At 42.4% G+C, this 27,712-nt stretch overlaps 2 protein-coding genes across 10 annotated transcripts in view; both read right to left on the reverse strand.

Annotated features, from left to right (window-relative positions):
- The window catches only part of LOC122876764 (GTPase IMAP family member 8-like), a 39,943-nt gene that overhangs the window by 10,780 nt on the left and 1,451 nt on the right, over positions 1 to 27,712 (reverse strand). The window contains exons 1-3 of one of the 3 annotated variants that reach the window (XM_044197465.1): positions 11,530 to 11,668; positions 10,757 to 10,823; positions 9,617 to 9,691 (exon numbers count right to left, since the gene is read on the reverse strand). In XM_044197465.1, the coding sequence (XP_044053400.1) occupies positions 9,617 to 9,644 (28 nt within the window). In that variant the 5' untranslated portion in view covers positions 9,645 to 9,691; positions 10,757 to 10,823; positions 11,530 to 11,668. Of the gene's footprint in view, positions 1 to 9,616; positions 9,692 to 10,756; positions 10,824 to 11,305; positions 11,443 to 11,529; positions 11,669 to 27,712 lie in introns of those variants that run through there. The other 2 variants (XM_044197466.1, XM_044197467.1) reach the window with 2 other exon arrangements.
- Positions 16,216 to 27,712, reverse strand: part of LOC122876769 (GTPase IMAP family member 8-like) — a 43,944-nt gene continuing 32,447 nt past the window's right edge. For 3 of the 7 annotated variants that reach the window (XM_044197476.1, XM_044197480.1, XM_044197479.1), the window contains exons 6-14: positions 25,508 to 25,564; positions 24,699 to 25,250; positions 24,433 to 24,558; positions 23,412 to 23,471; positions 22,049 to 22,600; positions 21,814 to 21,909; positions 20,098 to 20,154; positions 18,828 to 18,912; positions 16,216 to 18,618 (exon numbers count right to left, since the gene is read on the reverse strand). In XM_044197476.1, coding sequence (XP_044053411.1) covers positions 18,836 to 18,912; positions 20,098 to 20,154; positions 21,814 to 21,909; positions 22,049 to 22,600; positions 23,412 to 23,471; positions 24,433 to 24,558; positions 24,699 to 25,250; positions 25,508 to 25,564 — 1,577 coding nt within the window. In that variant the 3' untranslated portion in view covers positions 16,216 to 18,618; positions 18,828 to 18,835. Of the gene's footprint in view, positions 18,619 to 18,827; positions 19,340 to 20,097; positions 20,155 to 21,130; positions 21,576 to 21,743; positions 21,910 to 22,048; positions 22,601 to 23,411; positions 23,472 to 24,432; positions 24,559 to 24,698; positions 25,251 to 25,507; positions 25,565 to 27,712 lie in introns of those variants that run through there. The other 4 variants (XR_006378131.1, XM_044197478.1, XM_044197481.1 and 1 more) reach the window with 4 other exon arrangements.

Below are 27,712 nucleotides of genomic sequence, written 5' to 3' on the forward strand. Positions count from 1 at the left end.
GGACTGAAGCAGACAGAGATGTGAGAAACACCTTAAGGTAATGCTGTCCAAAACATCACGGCCACAAACTGTAGCCTCGAAATGAAAAGTCTTTGGTGTATTTCTGTCCGAACTCACTGAGTTCTTCAGAGTCGTGTCAAACAAGCCGGGGGTGTCGACCTCAACGACAGGCCGTCCATCAATCTCTCCTGATGCTTTCTGGCAAAACTTGGTCACTGACTTCTGGCTGGCTCTGGATTTGAAATGTTCTTTGCCCAAAATGGTGTTTGCTGTTGCACTCTTCCCACTGCCAGTCTTCCCAATCAGCACCATCCTGAGACACTCTCTGCTCTGGTTTTCATCAATTCCCATCATCATCTCATGGAAAGAAAACACTGACTTAGAAAACACAGTAAGTGCAGACTGAGTCCATGTTGAATACAATGAAACTGGATTAACAACCAGTGAGGAAGTCCCAGCTTCTTTAAGGTGGACTAAAGAGAATCTGTCATCAGTTATCAACTTCAAACTTGTAGATTCACCAGTGAGCTTGCAAATATGTAAATGAAATCAAATGTTAGTTTGTTTAAAAAACCTACAAAACGCTGTGATTCTAGATGTTAAACTGGACGAGAATATTTCTCACTCAGTTCAGTTTAACTTACTGGAAGATCGCAGTTCATAAATACTGCTGCTGCTGCTGCTGATGCTGCTGCTGCGCATCATGTGTGGCACATCTGGCTCTGCAGAGACACAGAAAATGTAGATTTTCATTTATTCTTTCATTCACATGGAATCTGTAACAACCAACTTCAGAGATCTCTGGAATATTTTGGAAACGTTCTACAGTTTGTTCCCTCTCCTGTCTTCGTCTTCTCTGACTGTCTGTTCTTTGTCTCTCAGTGAATTAGAAAATGGAACTAAGTGCAGACTGAGTCCATGTTGAATCCAATGAAACTGGATTAACAACCAGTGAGGAAGTCCCAGCTTCTTTAAGGTGGACTAAAGAGAATCTGTCATCAGTTATCAACTTCAAACTTGCAAATATGTAAATGAAAGAAAATGTAAATTTGTGTATACCACCTACAAACACTGTAATTCCACATGTTAATACCATAAACTGTATAAATCATGGACGTAGTCTCCTTGAGCCCACCCACAGGTTTCTGAAGAGCCGTTGGCTCCGGCGGCTCCGGCCATCACCATCTTGGCAGTGCGTGACTCCGGCTAATCCAAAAATGGGCAAAGAGGTGGAGCTGAGGCGAGCTGAATGAAGCCTGGCTGATGAAACCACCTAGCGGCTAGCCACCTGAGAGGGCACGCACCTGTCACTCAAAGCGGCCACGCCCTTAATTATGCAGAACGTTAAGCCTTAATATAATTTAAACGGGTGCGATATGAAAAAATTCACCCCAGTCACAGTTCTGTAGGGACACAGAAAATGTAGATATTCATTCATTCACATGGAATCTGTAATAAACCTGCTCATTACAGTGATTGTTTGTGTCCACAAGCAGCATCGACACTTTCACAGCCGTAACAGACTGATGCAATTATTATCTGCTCTGCTTGAACCAAGTCGATTATAAGGAAGAGAGACAGAGAGAGAGGAGAGAGAGAGAGAGAGAGAGAAGTATAAGTACGAAACTAAATGGAAATCTAAACAACTTCACTCGGTCTGCATTTCTCAAACATTCGAGAGCTTGTTCCCTCTCCTGTCATCGACTTTCTTGCTGTTTTGTTCTCTTAGTTTCTTCTTCTGATTGTCTGTTCTTTCTCTCTCTTCTCTTCTTCCTTCCTGATTTTTTCCTCCTTTTCCTCACCTTCATGTTGGACGATGCTTTGACGCAGCCCAGGTCCTCGGTGAACAAGGCTCAATGAACGCTGTGGCAGTCTGCGCACCTCAGACACTGAAAAGAAAAGAGTGAGTTAGAAAACACAACAGGTGTAAACTGAATCCATGTTGAATTCAATGAAACTGGGCTAACAACCAGTGAGGAAGTCACCAGTCACACAAGCAGCATCGACATTTTCACAGCCGTAACAGACTGATGCAATTATTATCTGCTCTGCCTGAACCAAGTCGAGTCTACCTGCATCTGTACCAACATCTGGAGGCCACGCCTCCGTACCTGTGATGTCTGTACTCAATAAAAAAAGACTTCCTGAAGAAACTAAACAAGGAGAAGAAGAACAACCTGCTGCCTTCAGGGCAAAGTTGTGATTCTTTTTGAGTTACTCAGCAGATATTTAGCGGCAGATGAATTCAGGGAAGCAACACGAGTGCTTTGTGTGACACTCTGCTATGGAATATGATCATCAGTACTGTGTGCAGTAAAATGAGTGTCAGTAGGCAGGAAGCAAACATCCATCTATCGATTCTCTAAATCACTGCTCCTGTTGAAGCTCATGTGGAGCTGGAGCCTGTGGCTGGGTTCACCTGGACACGTCAGCAGTCACTTACATTCACAGCCACCGGTCATTCAGAGTTACCAAAACACTGACCAGGAGCAGTAACGCCCCCCCCAGTTGGGGACGATTCCTCAGAATCTATGTTACATCTAATGGGCCAAATGTCCCTTTTCACAGCTCAGCAGTGTGAACTCTGGAAAGGCAGTTAAGACAGGAGGTCTCCCATTACAAGATGCAGTCTGAGGGTTCACTCTCTGCGCACAAACGATGCAGGTTTTGCTTCAGACGCCATTTTCAATTAGAAAATGGAACTAAGTGCAGACTGAGTCCATGTTGAATCCAATGAAACTGGATTTAATGAGGAAGTCCCAGCTTCTTTAAGGTGGACTAAAGAGAATCTGTCATCAGTTATCAACTTCAAACTTGTAGATTCAAATTCAACAGTGAGCTTGCAAATCTTTAAATGAATAAAATAAAATGTGAGTTTGTGTTTACCACCTACAAACACTGTAAGAAGATTTATGACTCAGTTCAGTTTAACTTACTGTGAGGTGGCAGCAATTGAAAGCTGCTGCTGCGCTTCACAGGTTTCCCATCTGGCTCTGCAGAGACACAGAAAATATAGATATTAGTTCATTCTCTCACTCGCATGTAATCTGTAATAAGCCTGCTCATTAAAAAACACTCCTCTTTCTCTTATTGTTTCTAAATGTAGCACTTTAAGCAGTTCAGCATACTTGATGAAGTTTATGTACTTGCATGATTCTGCAATTTTTCTGTGTTATCCACATGGCTGAAGGCACTTTATGTAAGTCGCTTTGAATAAAAGCGTCATCTTAATAAAAGTAATGTAAGCAACAGAAAATAGCGAGAGAGAGAGAGAGAGAGAGAGAGAGAGAGAGACAGAGAGAGAGACAGAGAGAGACAGAGACAGAGAGAGAGAGAGAGAGAGAGAGACAGAGAGAGAGACAGAGAGAGACAGAGACAGAGAGAGAGAGACAGAGAGAGAGAGAGAGGTGAGCAAAAGCCAAACACTAAATTAAAATTTAAAAACTTTAGTTGGTCTGTATTTCTACAAACGTTCTACTGTTTGTTCCCTCTCCTGTCTTCGTCTTCTCTGACTGTCTGTTCTTTGTCTCTCAGTGAATTAGAAAATGGAACTAAGTGCAGACTGAGTCCATGTTGAATCCAATGAAACTGGATTAACAACCAGTGAGGAAGTCCCAGCTTCTTTAAGGTGGACTAAAGAGAATCTGTCATCAGTTATCAACTTCAAACTTGTAGATTCACCGTTGAGCTTGCAAATATGTAAATGAAATCAAATGTTAGTTTGTTTCCACCACCTACAAAAGTCTGATTCTAGATGTTAATATGGACGAGAATATTTCTGACTTAGTTTAGTTTAACTAAGCTGCTGCGGTGCATCTGAAATGAAAAATCTTGGTCTGTAGGGAAACAGAAAATGTAGATATTCATTCATTCTTTCATTCGCGTGGAATCTGAAATCACAGATTATTATCTACTCTGCCAATCGATTCTCTAAATCACTGCTCCTGTTGAAGCTCATGTGCAGCTGGAGCCTCTTCCAGTTTACACTGGGCGAGTGGCTGGGTTCACCTGGACACGTCAGCAGTCACTTACATTCACAGCCACCGGTCATTCAGAGTTACCAAAACACTGACCAGGAGCAGTAACGCCCCCCCCCAGTTGGGGACGATTCCTCAGAATCTATGTTACATCTAATGGGCCAAATGTCCCTTTTCACAGCTCAGCAGTGTGAACTCTGGAAAGGCAGTTAAGACAGGAGGTCTCCCATTACAAGATGCAGTCTGTCTGAGGGTTCACTCTCTGCGCACAAATGATGCAGGTTTTGCTTCAGACGCCATCTGTCTTCCACTGTCAACTTGAAACGTCCAAATTCACCAGTGAACTTGAGAATATTGCATCAAAATAAAATGAGTTTGTTTCCACCACCTACAAAACGCTGTGATTCTAGATGTTAATATGGACGAGAATATTTCTCACTCAGTTCAGTTTAACTTACTGGAAGATAGCAAGAATTCTTCATCGTTGTAGCTGCTGCAGCCGCTGCTGCTGATGCTGCTGCTGCTGCTGTGCATCATGTGTGGCACATCTGGCTCTGTAGGGAAACATGAATTGTAGATTTTCATTTATTCTTTCATTCACATGGAATCTGTAACAACCAACTTCAGAGACCTCTGGAATATTTTTAAACTGCAGGAAATCTGATGAACAGATTTTATTGCGAGCAGGACTTACCTTCTGGCAAACTCGGATGCTTTTCATTGTTCTCTCTCACAATCTGACCCAGGCGTGTTAGCAGCTCTGGAAGTTCGAGGTTTTTCCTCCACAAAAACCTGTAGTGACATTTTCTGATCATGTCTTTTAAGGGCGGATGGTTCATGTATTTTTCCATGAAACCTGGACTCTGCTCTCTGGGTGTTGACATCAGAACCAGTGAATGATTAAATGATTGATCACTGAAGAGTTTCAGGACTCTGCAGAGTCTCAGTTTGAGTTTCTCAGTGAAGTCTTCAGGCTGTAGAACCAGCAGGAACACATGAGGTCCAGGATCAGAGAGACTCACACAGTTTGTCACATGTTCTCTCAGTTTGTCTTCAGAGATGCTGGGAAACAGCAGATCTGGAGTGTTGATGAGAACTATTTCTTTCTCCTTCAACTGTCCTCTTTGTCTCTGACAGCAGTCTGGTTCTTCCTCAGTGTTGAACTTAGTCTCTCCCAGTATGAAGTTCCCCACTGAACTGCTCTGAGACCAGCTGTTCCCCAGCAGAACAACCCTCAGCTCAGACACTGGAAAGAAAACACTGACTTAGAAAACACAGTAAGTGCAGACTGAGTCCATGTTGAATCCAATGAAACTGGATTAACAACCAGTGAGGAAGTCCCAGCTTCTTTAAGGTGGACTAAAGAGAATCTGTCATCAGTTATCAACTTCAAACTTGCAAATATGTAAATGAAAGAAAATGTAAATTTGTGTATACCACCTACAAACACTGTAATGCCACATGTTAATACCATAGACTGTATAAATCATGGACGTAGTCTCCTTGACGCCTCCGGTGGCTCCGGCGGCTCCGGCCATCGCCATCTTGGCAGTGCCTGACTCTGGCTAATCCAAAAATGGGCAAAGAGGTGGAGCTGAGGCGAGCTGAATGAAGCCTGATTGATGAAACCACCTAGCGGCTAGCCACCTGAGAGGGCACGCACCTGTCACTCAAAGCGGCCACGCCCTTAATTCTAGCTGCACATTTAAAAAGGACACGCACACCTACAGTCGTCTTCTTCTTTTCCTTTCGGCTGTTCCCTTTCAGGGGTTGCCACAGCGAATCATGTGCCTCCATCTAACCCTGTCCTCTGCGTCCTCTTCACTCACACCAATTAACTTCATGTCCTCTCTCACTACATCCATAAATCTCCTCTCTGGTCTTCCTCTAGACCTCCTGCCTGGCAGCTCCAACCTCAGCATCCTTCTACCAATATATTCACAGTCTCTCCTCTGAACACGTCCAAACCACCTCGATCTGTCCTCTCTGACTTTATCTCCGAAACATCTAACATGAGCTGTCCCTCTGATGTACTCATTCCTGATCCTGTCCGTCCTCGTCACTCCCAAAGAGAACCTCAGCATCTTAAGCTCTGCTGCCTCCAGCTCTGCCTCTTGTCTTTTCTTCAGTGCCGCTGTCTCTAAGCTGAACAACATCGCTGGTCTCACCGCCGTCTTGAACACCTTTCCTTTCATTCTTGCTGATACTCTTTTATCACACAGCACACCTGACACTTTTCTCCACCTGCTCCAACCTGCTTGCACTCGCCTCTTCACCTCTTTTCCACTGTCTCCATTGCTCTGAACCGTTGACCCTAAGTACCTAAGTCCTGCACCTTCTTCACCTCTGCTCCCTGTGACCTCACCGTCCCACCTGGGTCCCTCTCATTGACGCACATGTATTCTGTCTTACTGCGGCTAAGCTTCATTCCTCTGTTTTCCAGAGCAGACCTCCATCTCTCTAGATTTTCCTCCACCTGCTCCCTGCTCTCACTACAAATCACAATGTCATCCGCAAACATCACAGTCCATGGAGATTCCTGTCTAACCTCATCTGTCAGCCTGTCCATCACCAGAGCAAACAAGAAGGGGCTCAGAGCCGATCCTTGATGCAGACCCACCTCCACCTTGAACTCCTCTGTCACACCTACAGCACACCTCACCACGGTCTTACAGCTCTCATACATGTCCTGCACCACTCTAACATACTTCTGCCACTCCAGACTTCCTCATACAATACCACAGCTCCTCTCGGCACCATGTCATACGCTTTCTCTAAATCTACGAAGACACAGTGCAACTCCCTATGACCTTCTCTGTACTTCTCCATCAGCATCCTCAAAGCAAATACTGCATCTGTTGTACTCTTTCTAGGCATGAAACCATATTGCTGCTCACAAATGCTCACCTCTGCCCTTAGCCTAGCTTCCACTACTCTTTCCCACACCTTCATTGTATGCCTCATCAGTTTTATTTCTCTGTAGTTGCCACAGCTCTGCACATCTCCCTCATTCTTAAAAATTGGCACCAGTACACTTCTCCTCCATTCCTCGGGCATCCTCTCACTCTCCAAGATCTTGTTAAACAAACTAGTCAGAAACTCTACTGCCACCTCTCCTAGACACTTCCATACCTCCACAGGTATGTCATCAGGACCAACTGCCTTTCCACTCTTCATCCTCTTCAACATCCTCCTCACTTCACTCTTGCTAATCTTTGATACTTCCTGCTCCACACCAGTCACTTCTTCTACTCTTCATTCCCTTTCATTTTCCTCATTCATCAACTCTTCAAAGTACTCCTTCCATCTTCCCATCACACTCCTGGCACCTGTCAATACATTTCCATCCTTATCTTTAATCACCCTAACCTGCTGCACATCCTTCCCATCTCTATCTCTTTGTCTGGCCAACCTGTACAAATCCACCTCTCCCTCTTTAGTGTCCAACCTAGCATACAAGTCCTCATATGCTCTTTGTTTGGCCTGTGCCACCTCTACCTTCACCTTACGCTGCATCTCCCTGTACTCCTGTCTACTCTCTTCAGTCCTCTCAGTGTCCCACTTCTTCTTAGCTAATCTCTTTCTCTTTATACACTCCTGAACTTCCTCGCTCCACCACCAAGTCTCCTTGTCCACTTTCCTCTTTCCAGATGACACACCGAGTACCCGAGTACCTGTCTCCCTGATCACATTAGCTGTAGTGGTCCAGTCATCTGGGAGCACTTCCTGACCACCCAGAGTCTGTCTCAGCTCCTCCCCGAAAACTACATAACATTCTTCCTTTTTCAACTTCCACCACTTCGTCCTCTGCTCTGCCTTTGTCCTCTTCATCTTCCTCACCACCAGAGACATTTTACACACTACCATCCTGTGTTTTCTGGCTACACTCTCCCCTACCACTACTTTACAGTCACTGGTCTCTTTCAGATTACAACGTCTACACAAGATGTAGTCCACCTGAGTGCTTCTACCTCCGCTCTTATATGTCACCCTATGTTCCTGCCTCTTCTGGAAGAAAGTGTTCACTACAGCCATTTCCATCCTCTTTGCAAAGTCTACAACCATCTGTCCTTCTGCGTTCCTGTCCTGAAGACCAAACCTGCCCATCACATACTCATCACCTCTGTTCCCTTCACCTACATGCCCATTGAAATCTGCACCAATCACCACTCTCTCACCTCTGGGGATGCTCTGCATCACTTCATCTAACTCACTCCAGAATTTCTCCTTCTCTTCTAACTCACATCCTACCTGTGGGGCATAACCACTCACAACGTTGAACATCACCCCTTCAATTTCCAGCTTCAGACTCATCAACCTGTCTGATACTCTTTTCACCTCTAGAACATTCCTCACAAACTCCTCTTTCAGGATAACTCCTACTCCGTTTCTCTTCCTATCTGACCCAGGGTAGAACAACTTGAACCCTGCTCCTAAGCTCCTAGCCTTGCTACCTTTCCACCTGGTCTCCTGGACACACAGTATGTCCACCTTCCTTCTCTGCATCATGTCAATCAACTTTCTAGCCTTCCCTGTCATAGTCCCAACATTCAGAGTCCCTACTGTCAGTCCTACATTCTTAGCTTTCCTCTTCTCTCTCTGCCTACAAACACACCTTCCTCCTCTCCTTCTTCGTCTTTGACCAACAGTAGTCCAATTAACACCGGTACCCTGCAGGTCAACAGCACCGGTGGCGGTCGTTGTTAACCCGGGCCCCGACCGATCTGGTAAGGAAGTCATTTTCACGATTCGCATTTTTTTAATTTGGCATGTGTTTTACATCGGATGCCCTTCCTGACACAACCCTCTGCATTTATCCAGACTTTGGACTGGCACAAGAAGACACTGGCTTGTGCCCCCTTGTGGTTGCACACACACCTACAGTACTTATTCCAAATGGCAGCAAAATGAAATTAATAACTAAACGCCTGCATCCACACTACACAGGCTATCCTACAAAAAAGCTAATGAAAATATATTTAATGAATAAAAGTTTACACTTAGTGTTGCAGGTGAACATAGAGACTAGGATAAGCTTACTGTATCTGATCTATTAAACAGATACAGTACAAAGTACTTTTTGAAAAATATATCCAGAATGCTGCTTAGGACACAATATGAGATCAGAAAAAGTCACATTTCGAGAGTCTAAAAGACTGACTCTATGTGTCCAAAACATCTTCACTCAGGCATTTTATTGTAAACGATATTACAGAGTACCAACTTTCCCTTCCTCAAGATTTCATCACCATTTGGAGAAATGTCCCCATTTATCTGTGTTGGGTTCTTGTAGTGCCATTTTAAAGAGTGGGTCTTTAACAACAACGGCTCCTTCTTTGATTTTTCATGAATCAGTTATTAGCATGTCTATAAACAGCATGTGTCCCCATGCGTGATTACTCTGACATAATGGTACTATAAATAATGATAATCATACTAATGACCTCCAAACAGCTTGTCTCAGCTCTAGAAACCAAACGGCTTTCTTTTACTAAAACTAAACTACATTTAGTGAAACTGCTGTGCGTTATACACAACCATTGCTCATAGCGCTTTGTCACAAACCCTTCTTTTATGATGTGTGTAATATGTGGACAGTGAGAGCAGACAGTGTGTTATTCAGACTAATAAAGTCTTACTGGACTCAGAAGATGATGAGCCCTCCATGATGAACTTCAGAGACTGACTGGAGACCAACTGCTGGGTTTAAAAACCTAAAGAGAGAATAATGTAAAATGTTAATTTAATCTTGTTTGTTAACTTGTTTCACCTCGTCTGATGCTGCCTCATGTTTCATCAGTAAACCTCCCAACACACGCACACACACACACACACACACACACACAAAGCCCCTTTTGGCGTGTGGAAAGAAACCAGACATAACAGTTTCTTTCCACTCGCTATCACACTCATGAACACTTAAATCAGACAAGTAATGACAATAAACAGCAAACAATCCCTGTGTAATGTTCATGTACAACACATACATCTACCAATCATGTATATTAGTTTCTATTCAATTGTACAATAAACATCTACAAATTGCTGTATGTAAATCCAAGCAGACTGTACATAATCTATCTACTGTATATAATAATAATAATAATAATAATAATAATAATAATAATAATTTCTGTCTGTATAAAATTCTTACAAATGTATAATTTAAAACAAATAAATAAGAATAACCTATAAAAACCTTTTACAACCCCTGAAACAGGCTAAATAAATGTAGAAGTTTAACATAAAGCAGACATAATTGATAGAGCACACTAGCCAATCAGAAGCAAGGAGGCGCTGAAGGCCCGCCCACCAATGAAAACGAAACTTTGAGTGCTAAAAACGCAAGAAATCGAGCTCAATTTGGGGGGTTTTGTTTTGTTTTGTTGTCCAAAATGTAAAAAACGACCTGTTTCTGGTTTCTGCCGGTGTCAATTGTAACGTTACCGAAAAAACATAAGGTTGAAAGGTTCCGCATGATACATAAAATGGCGTCTTCAGCTCACTCCGGCCTACATGCTGACATAAACATTTGTCACACGCAGAACCGACATCCTACACGTTTTACACGTTACAGCAGCAAAGTGTTCGTACAGTAAACGGATTGTTTCCACATGGATCACTGTTCCCAGATCAGTTCGTGTGATAACAAACTGAATGTGTTCAGTTAATAATGTGAATCTGGAACCTCCTGCAGTTCTATTATTAGTATTATTATTATTATCGACACTACTGAACATCAACAACACCGATAAACTACTTTGACTTTATTCACTTACTTATTTTCTTGATCTTGTGTTGCTCGAGTTCCCTCACCGGCTGCATTTCTTACTGCGTCACAATCCGCTGTGAAAGTGAAAGTGAAAGTAAGAAACGGTCCCCGGTGAAGTTTCCCAGCAGCCACAGCGTGTCTGACCAAAACATGTTTTCATAACGCTTCATATACTGGAGGTGTCCGTGTGGAGTTTAGGGACAACCTGCTTTGACTGAGTTTGACTTTTTAAAACTTGACTAAACTCTGCTCATACTGAAGAAACACAAAAACATTGAATGTAAAACCTCACTGTCTTTCATCACTTTATACACGTTTTATTGATATTTACTATTAATATGTTTACTAGGCTCTCTGTTGTATTTTCCTTGACTGTTTAAACTGATTCATTCATCTTTACAGCGACACTTTAAAGCACAGAACAAGTCTAAACTTACAGTGAAACATTTATTATCACTGATTAAAGTCCAAATATCAATAAAACACATTCCTAAACCCTATTGTAGTAAAATGTATATTAGACATCATTATCAATGTTACATTTAACGGAAACCACCTTTAAGCTTTTCACTGTTCGCATGTTGCAAAAGCATTAACAGTGAATGATGGAGAGTTAAATCCAAACAGATCTGCAGAAGAAGCTCTAAAACTGACTTCAGATCAGTAGTTAATGTTAGAGCTCCACCTGCTGGACAAAACACTGTCAACACACAAGAGGTGCTGCGGATCACAGTGGATCACAGTGGATCACAGTTAGCAACATGTTTGAGCTTCACGAACCTCATAATGTTATTATTCTGTGACGCTGCCAGCGGTGTTGATTCAGCTTAGTGGCAGTTTGTTGTTTGGTTTAGAGTCTTTCCGTCGGTGCTGCTGAGGATCCGCTGTGATCTCTGCTGAGAGGCTTCCTGTGTTTGGACCTTCATGTGTGCTCATGATAAATCAGTCTTTTCCTCTGATCAGATCACATTCTCCCACAATTTGTAACACCGACAGGAAGACATGTGGTCCTGGAGCCAGAAGACTGATGCATTTCACCTTCTCCTCATTAACCTCTTCATGGGACATACTATTATCAAACAGACCAGGTGTGTCGACCACAACAACTCACTCTCTCCTTTCTGACAACGTTTGGTGACTGATGTTTGGAAAGATTCATTTCTCAACTCTCTTCTTTCCTAGAATGGTGTTTCCTGAAGAGCTCTTCCCACTGCCAGTCTTCCCTATCAGCACAATCCTGAGACTCTCTGGGCTCTTCCTCATCCTCACCTGTGAAGTAAGAAAGGAGTTACTTTAAATGCTGACAGTTGCTACAGCATAGTATACAACATAGTTTATGAAAGAGTTGTACATCAGTGAAATACTATACTTACAGCTGACTGTGGTCTTTGTTTTCAGGTCCTTAAGTTCAGCCTGTAGAGTGGTGATGTTTGTCTCTTGTTGTAAGACAAGACGGTGTAGTCCCTCATTCGTCCAGGAGTGTTCTATCGTAGAAAAGGTTTCAGTCGTAGTCGTCTGGACACTGTTTTCAGAATCAAGACGTTTCGGCTCTCATCCGGAAGTCATTCTCAATTGTGAAAAAATTGGACGGGAACTGGAAATTTAAGCTACTCTGTGTCACATAAGCCCCGCCCTCAGGAAGGAATCTGCCTGAGTATCTGTTAATAGCTAGTTTCACCTGAAACTGACCTAATGGTTTCCAAGATGGCCCAGTAATCAGTAATCAGGCCTATTGTTTTCTGGCTTCATCACTGTTAAGTACCTGATTAGCATGTGATTGGCTTGACCAAGGTGATAATACACTCTGATAGACTTTGGGCAGATTAAATCTCAGACCACCATTTCTGTTCAAAGAGGGGTCTCTTTTTCACAAAAATGGCTTCCTTGACTCCTCTTTCAAACCAACTCTTCTCTCTACTTAGGATCTTCACCTCGCTGTCTTCAAATGTGCGGTTTGTAGCTTTTAGATGCAAATGCACGCGCTCTGTAATCCTGAGTTAGCGTGTCGTCTGTGCTGATAAAGTCTTTTGTGAAGTGGCTGTTTGGTCTCACCTATGTACCGTTCTTTGCAGTTTTCCTCACTGCACTGAATGGAGTAGACAACATTGCTCTGTTTCTGTGTGGGTAACTTGTCCTTAGGGTGAACGAGTTTCTGTCTTAAAGTGTTGCCTGGTTTAAAGAAAACAGGAACATCGTGCTGTCTAAAGATCCTTTGTAGTTTTTCAGACAGTCCAGATACATAAGGAATGGAGACACCGTTCCTTCTTGGTTCTGTTACACTTTTGTCCTGTTTTTTTTGGCTCTTTTAACTTTGTTGATAGCCCAAGTAGGATAACCACAGGCTGAGAGTGCATTCTGGACATGCCTTTCCTCTTTCTTCTTACCCTCTGAGCCTGTGGGCACTTCTTGGGCTCTGTGTTGTAATGTCCAGATTACACCCAGCTTGTGCTGTAGTGGATGGTGTGAGTCAAAGAGCAAGTATTGATCCGTATGTGTTGGTTTCCTGTTCCTGTTCTATCTGGAGCTTCTCAGACCATTTTCACAATTGAGAATGACTTCCGGATGGGAGCTGAAACGTCTTGATTCTGAAAACAGCGTCCAGACGACTACGACTGAAACCTTGAAACCTACGCTGGAGCACTCCTGGACGAATGAGGGACGACACTTCTATCTGGAGCTTTCCGTCCTCTCCTCTGAGAGTAGAACAATCAAGAAAGGCCAAGCGGTTCTCTTTGGCGTCCTCACGCGTGAACTTGATGTTGGGGTCCACGGTATTAATATGCTCTGAGAACGCTTCCAAGTCTTGTTTCTTGATTTTCACAAAGGTGTCATCCACGTAGCGGTACCAATGTTGTTGTAAGACCTTATCCTTTTGGGCATGTGCATATGTTTCTGTTGTATAGCAGCAATGTCTTCCCTTAGATGGCCTCATCCTTCCCATGTCATCCAACAGCTCTGGGATCTGCTGCTTGTCCTTGATGTGGAGAACAACATACAGTATCTTCCTCCACAGCTCTGACGGAGCTCCTGGATTTCTCTGTCACTTCTTACAAAGATTTTTGGCCTCTGTGTCACCAACTGTCCTGTAACATGTCTACATCATCACAGTCATCTGGGTTTGAAATGCTTTTTCCCTAAAATAGTGTTTGCTGTTGCACTCCTCCCACTGCCAGTCTTCCCAATCAGCACCATCCTGAGACACTCTCTCCTCTGATTTTCATCAATTCCTATCTCACTTTTCTTGTTAACATCCTGCAGCTCAGCTTTAAATTTTGAAACCTTCTCCATCTGAGCCTTGGTGAACATGTCCTTTGTGAAGCATCTGGATCCTTCAACTCTCATTTGTTTCAAAGCATCCAACAGCTCTGGGATCTGCTGCTAGTCCTTGATGTTGAGAACAACATATCTTCCTCCACAGCTCTGACGGAGCTCCTGGATTTCTCTGTTCTTTCTTACAAAGTTAACAACAGATGGAGCTGCAGGATCTGAATCCACAGATGGCCTGGGGGCAGGATAAAAGAGCAGCGCAGGTTAGGAGGGCAACCAGGAGGCAGGGCTGACGGGCTGAGCAGGTCTGGGAGACGACCAGACGTGCAGAGCAACTCAGGAGGCCGGCAGCAAAGGCGAAACCCCTCTGGAGGTCGGACAGGAGGCTGAACGGCTGAAGAAGAACAAAATGAAGACTTTGGAGTGGCCTAGTCAAAGTCCCGACCTGAATCCTATTGAGATGCTGTGGCATGACCTTAAAAAGGCAGTTCATGCTCGAAAACCCTCCAATGTGGCTGAATTACAACAATTCTGCGAAGATGAGTGGGCCAAAATTCCTCCACAGCGCTGTAAAAGACTCATTGCAAGTTATTGCAAACGCTTGATTGCAGTTGTTGCTGCTAAGGGTGGCCCAACCAGTTATTAGGTTTAGGGGGCAATCACTATTTCACACAGGGCCATGTAGGTTTGGATTTTGTTTTGCCTTAATAATAACAACCTTCATTTAAAAACTGCATTTTGTGTTTACTCGTGTTATCTTTGACTAATATTTAAATTTGTTTGATGATCTGAAACATTTAAGTGTGACAAACATGCAAAAAAATAAGAAATCAGGAAGGGGGCGAACACTTTTTCACACCGCTGTATCTTAACTACAACAAAAACGATTTAGATTCAGTCTCGGTAGTGCAAACACTTTTAAATAGGCTCTGTAAAATGCTTCTTTTTAGTCTCCAACATCAATTAGGTTTCTTGCATCTCTTTATTACAGTTTAAGCTGCAAAAAAGTAAAGTAGGTTTCTTCTTTACAAAACAAAACAAACTTTAATTTGACCTGACTGGGCTTTAAAAGGTCTAATTTTCTGAAACTAAAAGGAGGTCCGTCCATCCAACATGCTGCTAGGCAGGTGCACTTTATGAAGTGTCCACTGTGAGACACGCAATGGAATATATCAAAGGGTTAGTTCACGCAAATCTCACACTGAAGTATTCATATTCTTTACTTATGTAAAAGTAGCAACATCATAATGTGAAACGGTGTATTTTACAAATACTGCAAATATATTTATAACATGATATACTTTATTACATTATTATGTATATGGATTTATTATTCATACCTATACCTACAGTATGGAGGTGTACAAATGTATTCTAATCTATATGTTGTCATAGAAACCAGCCATCAACTGAAGATGGTGATTGTGATCATACAGGGATTTTTGGACACAGTCAGGGTTGTAGATGAAGCTCAGCGGTTCGTTCGGAGGCTGTGGTTTGTCGTGATGCTCAGTAAATATCATGAATGACATGATCATGAAAAACTGCAACAATATTAACGCTGACTGAAAACAACCCTGTTTCGGATAACTGCAGTTGCACTAACAGAACAAACAAAACAAATAATACATCTTATTTAAAAAAAATGTTCAGGAGTAGTTTATCTGTAGTTGTATTTGTAAGTTGTAGGCGATTTGTTAATTCGCTGGAGGGCGAGGAGGGCTCCCTTGTGCCTTTTTTCTCCAGAAGGTAGCTATTTTTGGCCCCTTTCACTGATCTTTAGGGACATTTACTAAACTCTGAATTTATGTATAGTTATTAAAGTATATTATCAAATAAACACTATTTGTGGCACAGAGATTTGTTTTGATTGAAAAAATAAGTGAGCAGCAAAAAAGAAAAATGCTTATGAGCATTCAAGGGCACTTTTAGCACAGACTGTTACATGTTCAGTCTTCCACAGGCAGCTCAAAGCCAGCGAGTCTCATGTGTTCAGAGACCGTGGCGATTATTAATATCAGCAAAGTGAAGCGCCGCTACGAGACAAAGCACAGAGCATCTTCTTAGCAGGTTAACAAGGGGGATGGCACTCCCCCTCAAACGACCTGTTTGTAATTGCATAACTCATAATATGAAGATTTTGATTAACTTTGAACCTTGAATCACAAGTTTGTTAAGACATAAGAATCAGATGGCAAAGACAAACCAGTGTGTGTTTATTTATATGAACAAGAAGATACATTTCCAGATTGTGCAGTTATAGCACTTACAAACGCATATGGATCTCAGGAGTAGCCTAAGCACTAAGCAGTAGTAGTTCACAACAATGTCACCTGAAATACAGGACAAAATGTGAGACCGGGAGGCCAAATGTTTTTTCCTAGGATGGTGAAGTCATGTGCCACCTAACTCTGCCTCCGATTGGCTAGTACTTGTTGCCTTCCATGGTTGGGTTGGGTAGGTTTAGGCAAGAGGAGTGAGATTGGTTAGGGTAAGAATAACAGGGTAAGCCAATCAAAGGCAGAGCAGAGTAGGGCGGGTCATGCCTTCACCATCTCAGTTAAAAACAATACCGCGACAGAGAGAAGCCCACAGGAAGTGCGCCGGGTTTGAAGCCAACTTGACGTATCGGACAAACCGTGGAATTACAACTTCCGGGTGATGCAGACTGGCCCCACAACACTTTTTCCCATAGACTTACACTGTGAAAGAAGCGGCAGTAAAACAGTGGATACATTTTTTTTCAACGTCACAACCCCCGCGAAATTACTCGTTTCACTATCCGAATTAGATCCATTCGGTCAATAACGTTTGGAAAGACTAGAAGAGCCGCACGATTAAATCATTTTATCCCCATTCGAGTTAGTGGAGGGCTAAACTGGAACTTAGCCGGCTTGTGCAGCCCCAAGGCCGCCGAGGGAGGCGGGGTTAAAGGAAACGCTAGTGCGCACAATGCAAGTTTGTATCTCTGCAGACAGGAGACTGTGAGAGGGAGTGGTAACTGTCAATCAGTTATTAATCATTTTTTAATTTGGTCAGTCAAAAACTAATTTCACCACATTTTAATTCAGCGAATCACTTCACAGTATTATAAGGGGGGGAGGCACACAAACAACTCACGCTGCTCCATTTGTCATTTGTTTTGCACGGACAACTTTGCAACTAGCTAACGCTGTCTGCTTATCAACTCATCGATCATAACAGAATATAGTAACTTTCACCACTGCTCATTTTCAAAAGGCCACCGCAAGAAAATGTGTTCTTTGATTAGATTATCAACAAAAAACGGATCATAGATGTTTGTTTCTGGCTTCCAGCATTAGCTAGCGAGCACATAACTGATTTGTTCTCCCTTACTTCTTGAATCTTTTCTTTCCTAGCTGCTTCCTCGTGGCTGATCCTTCTCTTGGACCTGATCCTCATGACTTCCATCTTTGGACAGTCTGCTTGCCATGTTTCATGACTCCCCCCACACTGATTACACTTGGGTTCTTTTTCCACAGTTTCTGCCGCTGCACATCTCATCTCCACATTTAGTACATAGCCTATCCCAATATCATGTCTCCACACAAATGAGCTATGTCATAGTTTAGCCACAGTATATGTACCATCGGCTCTACCATTCAACCAGTGGCAGATCATCTCAGTGCACCATTGCGGTACCTTCGCTACGGCCTAAATCCTGACCCAGTTGAGTTTCCCAGTTGCTCGTTTGTTCCAGTGTGACCTTGTCAGTCTCTGCTCCAGATTAACTCCCTGCCATTGATTCCAGCCATCGTGGTCTACCTGATCTCTGCAGTCTCCAGTGAAGCTACCTCCACCTCTCTGCCTGCCACACTACCCGAGCCGTCTCCAGAACACTCTCTCCACCGCCTTCGCCCTCTGAGCCCTGCCGGTCCCCCCACGGGCCACATCGGAAATCCTGCCACCGGCTCCAGTGGACTCCTGCCTCGCCCGCTCTGGAGGAGCATTCGTCTATAAGTGATCTTCTGTAGTATTTACAATAAAGACTGTCTGAACTAACATCCGGTTCTCTGTCTCGCTGTGTCCTGCTTTTGGGTCCTTTAGATCGTTAAACCAAACAAGCTCCCAGTGTTCATTCAATCTGCACTTCAATAATCAGATTGGAGGCACACCAGAGCACAGGGCACTTAGACAGAATTTAGACTAGATTTGTGAACTTGTGTGGTTCTGCAGAAATACAACAGAAATTAAACAACAAAGTGTAGGGCATATACATAGCATAATAATCACCATTATGTACATGGGTTCACCCAGGTTAAATTACTTACAACAGAACAAATAGACTGAATTAATCAATTAACGTATAATCAGAGGATTAAATGCTGCCATAATTAAACAAACACCAATAATATCTCAGAACATTAGTCGGCTATAAGGCATATTATATATATAAATATAAAAGCAAGATATAACACATGGCTACCAAATTGACAGATAAACACAACAAAACCTCTTAATTTCTTCTTCTGATTGTCTGTTCTTTCTCTCTCTTCTCTTCTTCCTTCCTGATTTTTTCCTCCTTTTCCTCACCTTCAGGTTCAACAATTCTCAATGAACGATCATGCAGCTCCTCGGACGCTGAAAAGAAAACAGTGAATTAGAAAACACAACAGGTGTAAACTGAATCTATGTTGAATTCAATGAAACTGGACTAACAACCAGAGCTTGTTCCCTCTCCTGTCATCGACTTTCTTGCTGTTTTTTTTCTCTTAGTTTCTTCTTCTGATTGTCTGTTCTTTCTCTCTTTTCTCTTCTTCCTTCCTGATTTTTTTCCTCCTTTTCCTCACCTTCAGGTTCAACGATGCTTTGACGCAGCCCAGGTCCTCCGCAGTCTTAGGAACTCAGATATCAGCCTAGACATCAGCTTATACACTGAAAAGAAAACAGTGAATTAGAAAACTCAACAGGTGTAAACTGAATCCATGTTGAATTCAATGAAACTGGACTAACAACCAGTGAGGAAGTCACCAGTCACACAAGCAGCATCGACATTTTCACAGCCGTAACAGACTGATAACGTCGCCCCCCAGTTGGGGACGATTCCTCAGAATCTGTGTTCCACCTAATGGGCCAAATGTTCCTTTTCACAGCTCAGCAGTGTGAACTCTGGAAAGGCAGTTAAGACAGGAGGTCTCCCATTACAAGATGCAGTCTGTCTGAGGGTTCACTCTCTGCGCACAAACGATGCAGGTTTTGCTTCAGACGCCATCTGTCTTCCATTGTCAACTTGAAACGTCCAAATTCACCAGTGAACTTGAGAATATTGCATCAAAATAAAATGTGAGTTTGTTTCCACCACCTCCTGTAACAACCAGCTTCAGAGATCCATCCATCCATCCATTTTCTACCGCTTGGTCGTTAGGGGGTCGTGGGTGACTGGAGCCTATCCCAGTGACTTTGGGCCTTAGGCAGGGCACACCCTGGACAGTGGCCAACTCGTCGCAGGGCGAACACAGACACAGACAAGGACAGACAACCATTCATTCAATACGGGCAATTTAGAGTTATCAATTAACCTACACATGCATGTCTTTGGACGGTGGGAGGAAGCCGGAGAACCCGGAGAGAACCCACGGTAACACGGGGAGGACATGCAGACTCCACCCAGAGAGATTGTGTGATGTTGGTCTGGTCCGGGAATCGATCCCACGAACCCACGATCTCCTTATTGGGAGGCAGGAGCTTTAGCCGCTCTGCCACCGTGCACCCCAGCTTCAGAGATCTCTGGAATATTTTGGAAACGTTCTACTGTTTGTTCCCTCTCCTGTCTTCATCTTCTCTGACTGTCTGTTCTTTGTCTCTCAGTGAATTAGAAAATGGAACTAAGTGCAGACTGAGTCCATGTTGAATACAATGAAACTGGATTAACAACCAGTGAGGAAGTCCCAGCTTCTTTAAGGTGGACTAAAGAGAATCTGTCATCAGTTATCAACTTCAAACTTGCAAATTCAACAGTGAGCTTGCAAATATGTAAATGAAATAAAACAAAATGTGAGTTTGTGTTTACCACCTACAAACACTGTAAGAAGATTTATGACTCAGTTCAGTTTAACTTACTGCTGGATGGCAGGAATCCAAAGCGGCTGCTGCGCTTCACAGGTTCCACATCTGGCACTGCAGAGACACAGAAAATGTAGATATTAGTTCATTCTCTCACTCGCATGTAATCTGTAATAAGCCTGCTCATTAAAAAACACTCCTCTTTCTCTTATTGTTTCTAAATGTAGCACTTTAAGCAGTTCAGCAGACTTGATGAAGTTTATGTACTTGCATGATTCTGCAATTTTTCTGTGTTTTCCACATGGCTGAAGGCACTTTATGTAAGTCGCTTTGAATAAAAGCGTCATCTTAATAAAAGTAATGTAAGCAACAGAAAATAGCAAGAGAGACAGAGAGAGAGAGAGAGAGAGAGAGAGAGAGAGAGAGAGAGAGAGAGGGGTGAGCAAAAGCCAAACACTAAATTAAAATTTAAAAACTTTAGTTGGTCTGTATTTCTACAAACGTTCTACTGTTTGTTTCCTCTCCTGTCTTCGTCTTCTCTGACTGTCTGTTCTTTGTCTCTCAGTGAATTAGAAAATGGAACTAAGTGCAGACTGAGTCCATGTTGAATCCAATGAAACTGGATTAACAACCAGTGAGGAAGTCCCAGCTTCTTTAAGGTGGACTAAAGAGAATCTGTCATCAGTTATCAACTTCAAACTTGCAAATATGTAAATGAAATAAAACGTAGGATTGTGCTTACCACCTACAAATAGTGCTGGCGATATATCCACTATATCCGACATATTCAAATATCAATTTGTGTGCGATATTGCAGATGACCATATCGTCATATCGAGTTATTCGTTGCACATTTTAGTAATTTATTTTTGCATTAAAAGCAGGCACTGTTTACATGCAGGAGACTCGCTCTCTCTCTCCCACTCACAGTCACAGACACCCACAAACTTATTAACCAGCCCATCGCTGACCTGACGGAGTTAACATCAGTTCAAAATGGAGAAAGATTGCGAAACAGAGAAGCCAACGGAAGAATAAATTCTGGAAAAAAATAAGTGTATAAGTGTGTGTCCCAGCAAAAATAGCCTAAAAATATCAAGATAATATTCATAACCCATATCGCCCAGCCCTGCCAACAAAAGTCTGTGATTGTAGATGTTAATATGGACGAGAATATTTCTGACTCTGAAAAATGTTGGTCTGTAGGGAAACAGAAAACGTAGATATTCATTCATTCTTTCATTCGCGTGGAATCTGAAATCACAGATTATTATCTACTCTGCCAATCGATTCTCTAAATCACTGCTCCTGTTGAAGCTCATGTGGAGCTGGAGCCTCTTCCAGCTTACACTGGGCGAGTGGCTGGGTTCACCTGGACACGTCAGCAGTCACTTACATTCACAGCCACCGGTCATTCAGAGTTACCAAAACACTGACCAGGAGCAGTAACGCCCCCCAGTTGGGGACGATTCCTCAGAAGCTGTGTTCCACCTAATGGGCCAAATGTTCCTTTTCACAGCTCAGCAGTGTGAACTCTGGAAAGGCAGTTAAGACAGGAGGTCTCCCATTACAAGATGCAGTCTGTCTGAGGGTTCACTCTCTGCGCACAAACGATGCAGGTTTTGCTTCAGACGCCATCTGTCTTCCATTGTCAATGTGAAACATCATATTGCATCAAAATAAAATGAGTTTGTTTCCACCACCTACAAAACGCTGTGATTCTAGATGTTAATACGGACGAGAATATTTCTCACTGAGTTCAGTTTAACTTACTGGAAGATAGCAAGAATTCTTCATCGTTGTAGCTGCTGCAGCCGCTGCTGCTGATGCTGCTGCTGCTGCTGTGTATCATGTGTGGCACATCTGGCTCTGTAGGGACACAGATATGTAGATTTTCATTTATTCTTTCATTCACATGGAATCTGTAACAACCAACTTCAGAGACCTCTGGAATATTTTTAAACTGCAGGAAATCTGATGAACAGAGTTTATTGCGAGCAGGACTTACCTCTTGGTAAACTCAGATGCTTTTCATTGTTCTCTCTCACAATCTGACCCAGGCGTGTTAGCAGCTCTGGAAGTTCGAGGTTTTTCCTCCACAAAAACCTGTAGTGACATTTTCTGATCATGTCTTTTAAGGGCGGATGGTTCATGTATTTGTCCATGAAACCTGGACTCTCCTCTCTGGGTGTTGACATCAGAACCAGTGAATGATCAAATGATCGATCACTGAAGAGTTTCAGGACTCTGCAGAGTCTCAGTTTGACTTCCTCAGTGAAGTCTTCAGGCTGTAGAACCAGCAGGAACACATGAGGTCCAGGATCAGAGAGTCTCACACAGTTTTCTACAGGTCTTCTCAGTCTGTGTTGTAAGATGCTGGGAAGCAGCAGATCTGGAGTGTTGATGAGAACTATTTCTTTCTCCTTCAACTGTCCTCTTTCTCTCTGACAGCAGTCTGGTTCTTCCTCAGTGTTGAACTTAGTCTCTCCCAGTATGAAGTTCCCCACTGAACTGCTCTGAGACCAGCTGTTCCCCAGCAGAACAACCCTCAGCTCAGACACTGGAAAGAAAACACTGACTTAGAAAACACAGTAAGTGCAGACTGAGTCCATGTTGAATACAATGAAACTGGATTAACAACCAGTGAGGAAGTCCCAGCTTCTTTAAGGTGGACTAAAGAGAATCTGTCATCAGTTATCAACTTCAAACTTGTAGATTCAACAGTGAGCTTGCAAATCTTTAAAATGAAATAAAATAAAATGTGAGTTTGTGTTTACCACCTACAAACACTGTAAGAAGATTTATGACTCAGTTCAGTTTAACTTACTGTCGGGTGGCAGCCATTCTAAGCTGCTGCTAAGCAAGAGAAAATAGCAAGAGAGAGAGAGAGAGAGAGAGAGAGACAGAGAGAGAGAGAGAGAGAGAGAGAGAGGGGTGAACAAAAGCAAAACACTAAATTAAAATTTAAAAACTTTAGTTGGTCTGTATTTCTACAAACGTTCTACTGTTTGTTCCCTCTCCTGTCTTCGTCTTCTCTGTCTGTCTGTTCTTTGTCTCTCAGTGAATTAGAAAATGGAACTAAGTGCAGACTGAGTCCATGTTGAATCCAATGAAACTGGATTAACAACCAGTGAGGAAGTCCCAGCTTCTTTAAGGTGGACTAAAGAGAATCTGTCATCAGTTATCAACATGTTGATTTCTGTTGTGAAGTTGGGCATTTTAACATGGAGCTCTACGGGGACTGACTCGCTTTTGGAGCCTCACGTGGCCATTCGAGGAACTGCAGGTTTTGGCTTCATTTTTCAGCCCCGGAAGTTGCAGCTCAGTAAATGTACAGAAGAATATTTCTCACTGAGTTCAGTTTAACTTACTGTCAGGTGGCAGGACTCCTAAGCTGTTTTGGCTGTGCCTCTCAGGTTTCACATCTGGCACTGCAGACACAGAAAATGTAGATATTAGTTCATTCTCTCACTCGCATGTAATCTGTAATAAGCCTGCTCATTAAAAAACACTCCTCTTTCTCTTATTGTTTCTAAATGTAGCACTTTAAGCAGTTCAGCATACTTGATGAAGTTTATGTACTTGCATGATTCTGCAATTTTTCTGTGTTATCCACATGGCTGAAGGCACTTTATGTAAGTCGCTTTGAATAAAAGCATCATCTTAATAAAAGTAATGTAAGCAAGAGAAAATAGCAAGGGAGAGAGAGAGAGACAGAGAGAGAGAGAGAGAGAGAGAGAGAGAGAGAGACACAGAGAGAGAGAGAGAGACAGAGAGAGAGAGACAGAGAGAGAGAGAGAGAGAGAGACAGAGAGAGAGAGAGACAGAGAGAGACAGAGAGAGAGAGAGAGAGAGAGAGAGAGAGAGAGAGACAGAGAGAGAGAGAGAGAGACAAAGAGACAGAGAGAGAGAGAGAGAGAGACAAAGAGACAAAGAGACAAAGAGACAGAGAGACAAAGAGACAGAGAGAGAGAGAGAGAGAGAGAGAGAGAGAGGGGTGAGCAAAAGCAAAAAACTAAATTAAAATTTAAAAACTTTAGTTGGTCTGTATTTCTACAAACGTTCTACTGTTTGTTCCCTCTCCTGTCTTCGTCTTCTCTGACTGTCTGTTCTTTGTCTCTCAGTGAATTAGAAAATGGAACTAAGTGCAGACTGAGTCCATGTTGAATCCAATGAAACTGGATTAACAACCAGTGAGGAAGTCCCAGCTTCTTTAAGGTGGACTAAAGAGAATCTGTCATCAGTTATCAACTTCAAACGTGTAGATTCACCGTTGAGCTTGCAAATATGTAAATGAAATCAAATGTTAGTTTGTTTCCACCACCTACAAAAGTCTGATTCTAGATGTTAATATGGACGAGAAAATTTCTGACTTAGTTTAGTTTAACTTACAGTCAGATAGCAAGAATTCATCATCACTGTAGCCGCTCCTGGTGCTGCTGTAGCCGCTGCTGCCGCTCCTGGTGCTGCTGGTGCTGCTGATGATGCTGCTGTACATCATGTGTGGCACATCTGGCTCTGCAGAGACACAGAAAATGTAGATTTTCATTTATTCTTTCATTCACATGGAATCTGTAACAACCAACTTCAGAGACCTCTGGAATATTTTTAAACTGCAGGAAATCTGATGAACAGATTTTATTGCGAGCAGGACTTACCTTCTGGCAAACTCAGATGCTGTTCATTGTTCTCTCTCACAATCTGACCCAGGCGTGTTAGCAGCTCTGGAAGTTCGAGGTTTTTCCTCCACAAAAACCTGTAGTGACATTTTCTGATCATGTCTTTTAAGGGCGGATGGTTCATGTATTTGTCCATGAAACCTGGACTCTCCTCTCTGGGTGTTGATATCAGAACCAGTGAATGATCAAATGATCGATCACTGAAGAGTTTCAGGACTCTGCAGAGTCTCAGTTTGACTTCCTCAGTGAAGTCTTCAGGCTGTAGAACCAGCAGGAACACATGAGGTCCAGGATCAGAGAGTCTCACACAGACTCTCACATGCTCTCTCAGTTTGTCTTCAGATATGTTGGGATGCAGCAGATCTGGAGTGTTGATGAGAACTATTTCTTTCTCCTTCAACTGTCCTCTTTCTCTCTGACAGCAGTCTGGTTCTTCCTCAGTGCTGAACTTAGTCTCTCCCAGTATGAAGTTCCCCACTGAACTGCTCTGAGACCAGCTGTTCCCCAGCAGAACAACCCTCAGCTCAGACACTGGAAAGAAAACACTGACTTAGAAAACACAGTAAGTGCAGACTGAGTCCATGTTGAATCCAATGAAACTGGATTAACAACCAGCTTCTTTAAGGTGGACTAAAGAGAATCTGTCATCAGTTATCAACTTCAAACTTGTAGATTCAAATTCAACAGTGAGCTTGCAAATCTTTAAATGAATAAAATAAAATGTGAGTTTGTGTTTACCACCTACAAACACTGTAAGAAGATTTATGACTCAGTTCAGTTTAACTTACTGTCGGGTGGCAGGAACTCAAAGCTGCTGCTGCGCTTCACAGGTTCCACATCTGGCTCTGCAGAGACACAGAAAATGTAGATATTAGTTCATTCTCTCACTCGCATGTAATCTGTAATAAGCCTGCTCATTAAAAAACACTCCTCTTTCTCTTATTGTTTCTAAATGTAGCACTTTAAGCAGTTCAGCATACTTGATGAAGTTTATGTACTTGCATGATTCTGCAATTTTTCTGTGAGAAAATAGCAAGGGAGAGAGAGGTGAGCAAAAGCAAAACACTAAATTAAGTGATTAAATTTAAACTTTAGTTGGTCTGTATTTCTACAAACGTTCTACTGTTTGTTCCCTCTCCTGTCTTCGTCTTCTCTGACTGTCTGTTCTTTGTCTCTCAGTGAATTAGAAAATGGACCTGAGGCGGGCTGAATGAAGCACCACTAAGGTGGACTAAAGAGAATCTGTCATCAGTTATCAACTTCAAACTTGCAAATATGTAAATGAAAGAAAATGTAAATTTGTGTATACCACCTACAAACACTATAATTCTACATGTTAATACCATAGACTGTATAAATCATGGACGTAGTCTCCTTGATGCCACCCACAGGTCTCTGAAGAGCCGTTGGCTCCGGCGGCTCCGGCCATCACCATCTTGGCAGTGCCTGACTCTGGCTAATTCAAAAATGGGCAAAGAGGTGGAGCTGAGGCGAGCTGAATGAAGCCTGGTTGATGAAACCACCTAGCGGCTAGCCACCTGAGAGGGCATGCACCTGTCACTCAAAGCGGCCACGCCCTTAATTCTAGCCGCACATTTAAAAAGGACACGCACACCTACAGTACTTATTCCAAATGGCAGCAAAATGAAATTAATAACTAAACGACTGCATCCACACTACACAGGCTATCCTACAAAAAAGCTAATGAAAATATATTTAATTAATAAACGTTTACACTTAGTGTTGCAGGTGGACATGGAGACTAGGATAAGCTTACTATATCTGATCTATTAAACAGATACAGTACAAAGTACTTTTTGAAAAATATATCCAGAATGCTGCTTAGGACGCAATATGAGATCAGAAAAAGTCACATTTTGAGAGTCTAAAATATCTTCACTCAGGCATTTTATTGTAAACGATATTACAGAGTACCAACTTTCCCTTCCTCAAGATTTCATCACCATTTAGAGAATTGTCCCCATTTATCTGTGTTGGGTTCTTGTAGTGCCATTTTAAAGAGTGGGTCATTAACAACAACGGCTCCTTCTTTGATTTTTCATGAATCAGTTATTAGCATGTCTACAAACAGCACGTGTCCCCATGCGTGATTACTCTGACATAATGGTACTATCAATAATGATAATCATACTAATGAGCTCCAAACAGCTTGTCTCAGCTCTAGAAACCAAACGGCTTTCTTTTAGTGAAACTGAACTACATTTAGTGAAACTGCTGTGCGTTATACACAACCATTGCTCATAGTGCTTTGTCACAAACCCTTCTTTTATGATGTGTGTAATATGTGGACAGTGAGAGCAGACAGTGTGTTATCCAGACTAATAAAGTCTTACTGGACTCACTAGATGATGAGCCCCCCATGATGAACTTCAGAGACTGACTGGAGACCAACTGCTGGGTTTAAAAACCTAAAGAGAGAATAATGTAAAATGTTAATTTATCTTGTTTGTTAACTTGTTTCACCTCGTCTGATGCTGCCTCATGTTTCATCAGTAAACCTCCCAACACACACACACACACACACACACACACACACACATAACAGTTTCTTTCCACTCGCTATCACACTCATGAACACTTAAATCAGACAAGTAATGACAATAAACAGCAAACAATTCCTGTGTAATGTTCATGTACAACCCATACATCTACCAATCATGTATATTAGTTTCTATTCAATTGTACAATAAACATCTACAAATTGCTGTAAATGTAAATCCAAGCAGACTGTACATAATCTATCTACTGTATATAATAATAATAATAATAATAATAATAATATTAATTTCTGTCTTTATAAAATTCTTACAAATGTATAATTTAAAACAAATAAATAAGAATAACCTATAAAAAACATTTTACAACCCCTGAAACAGGCTAAATAAATGTAGAAGTTTAACATAAAGCAAACATAATTGATAGAGCACACTAGCCAATCAGAAGCAAGGAGGCGCTGAAGGCCCGCCCACCAA

Source organism: Siniperca chuatsi, linkage group LG5, assembly GCF_020085105.1.
Source record: "Siniperca chuatsi isolate FFG_IHB_CAS linkage group LG5, ASM2008510v1, whole genome shotgun sequence".
Taxonomy (NCBI): Eukaryota; Metazoa; Chordata; class Actinopteri; order Centrarchiformes; family Sinipercidae; genus Siniperca; species Siniperca chuatsi.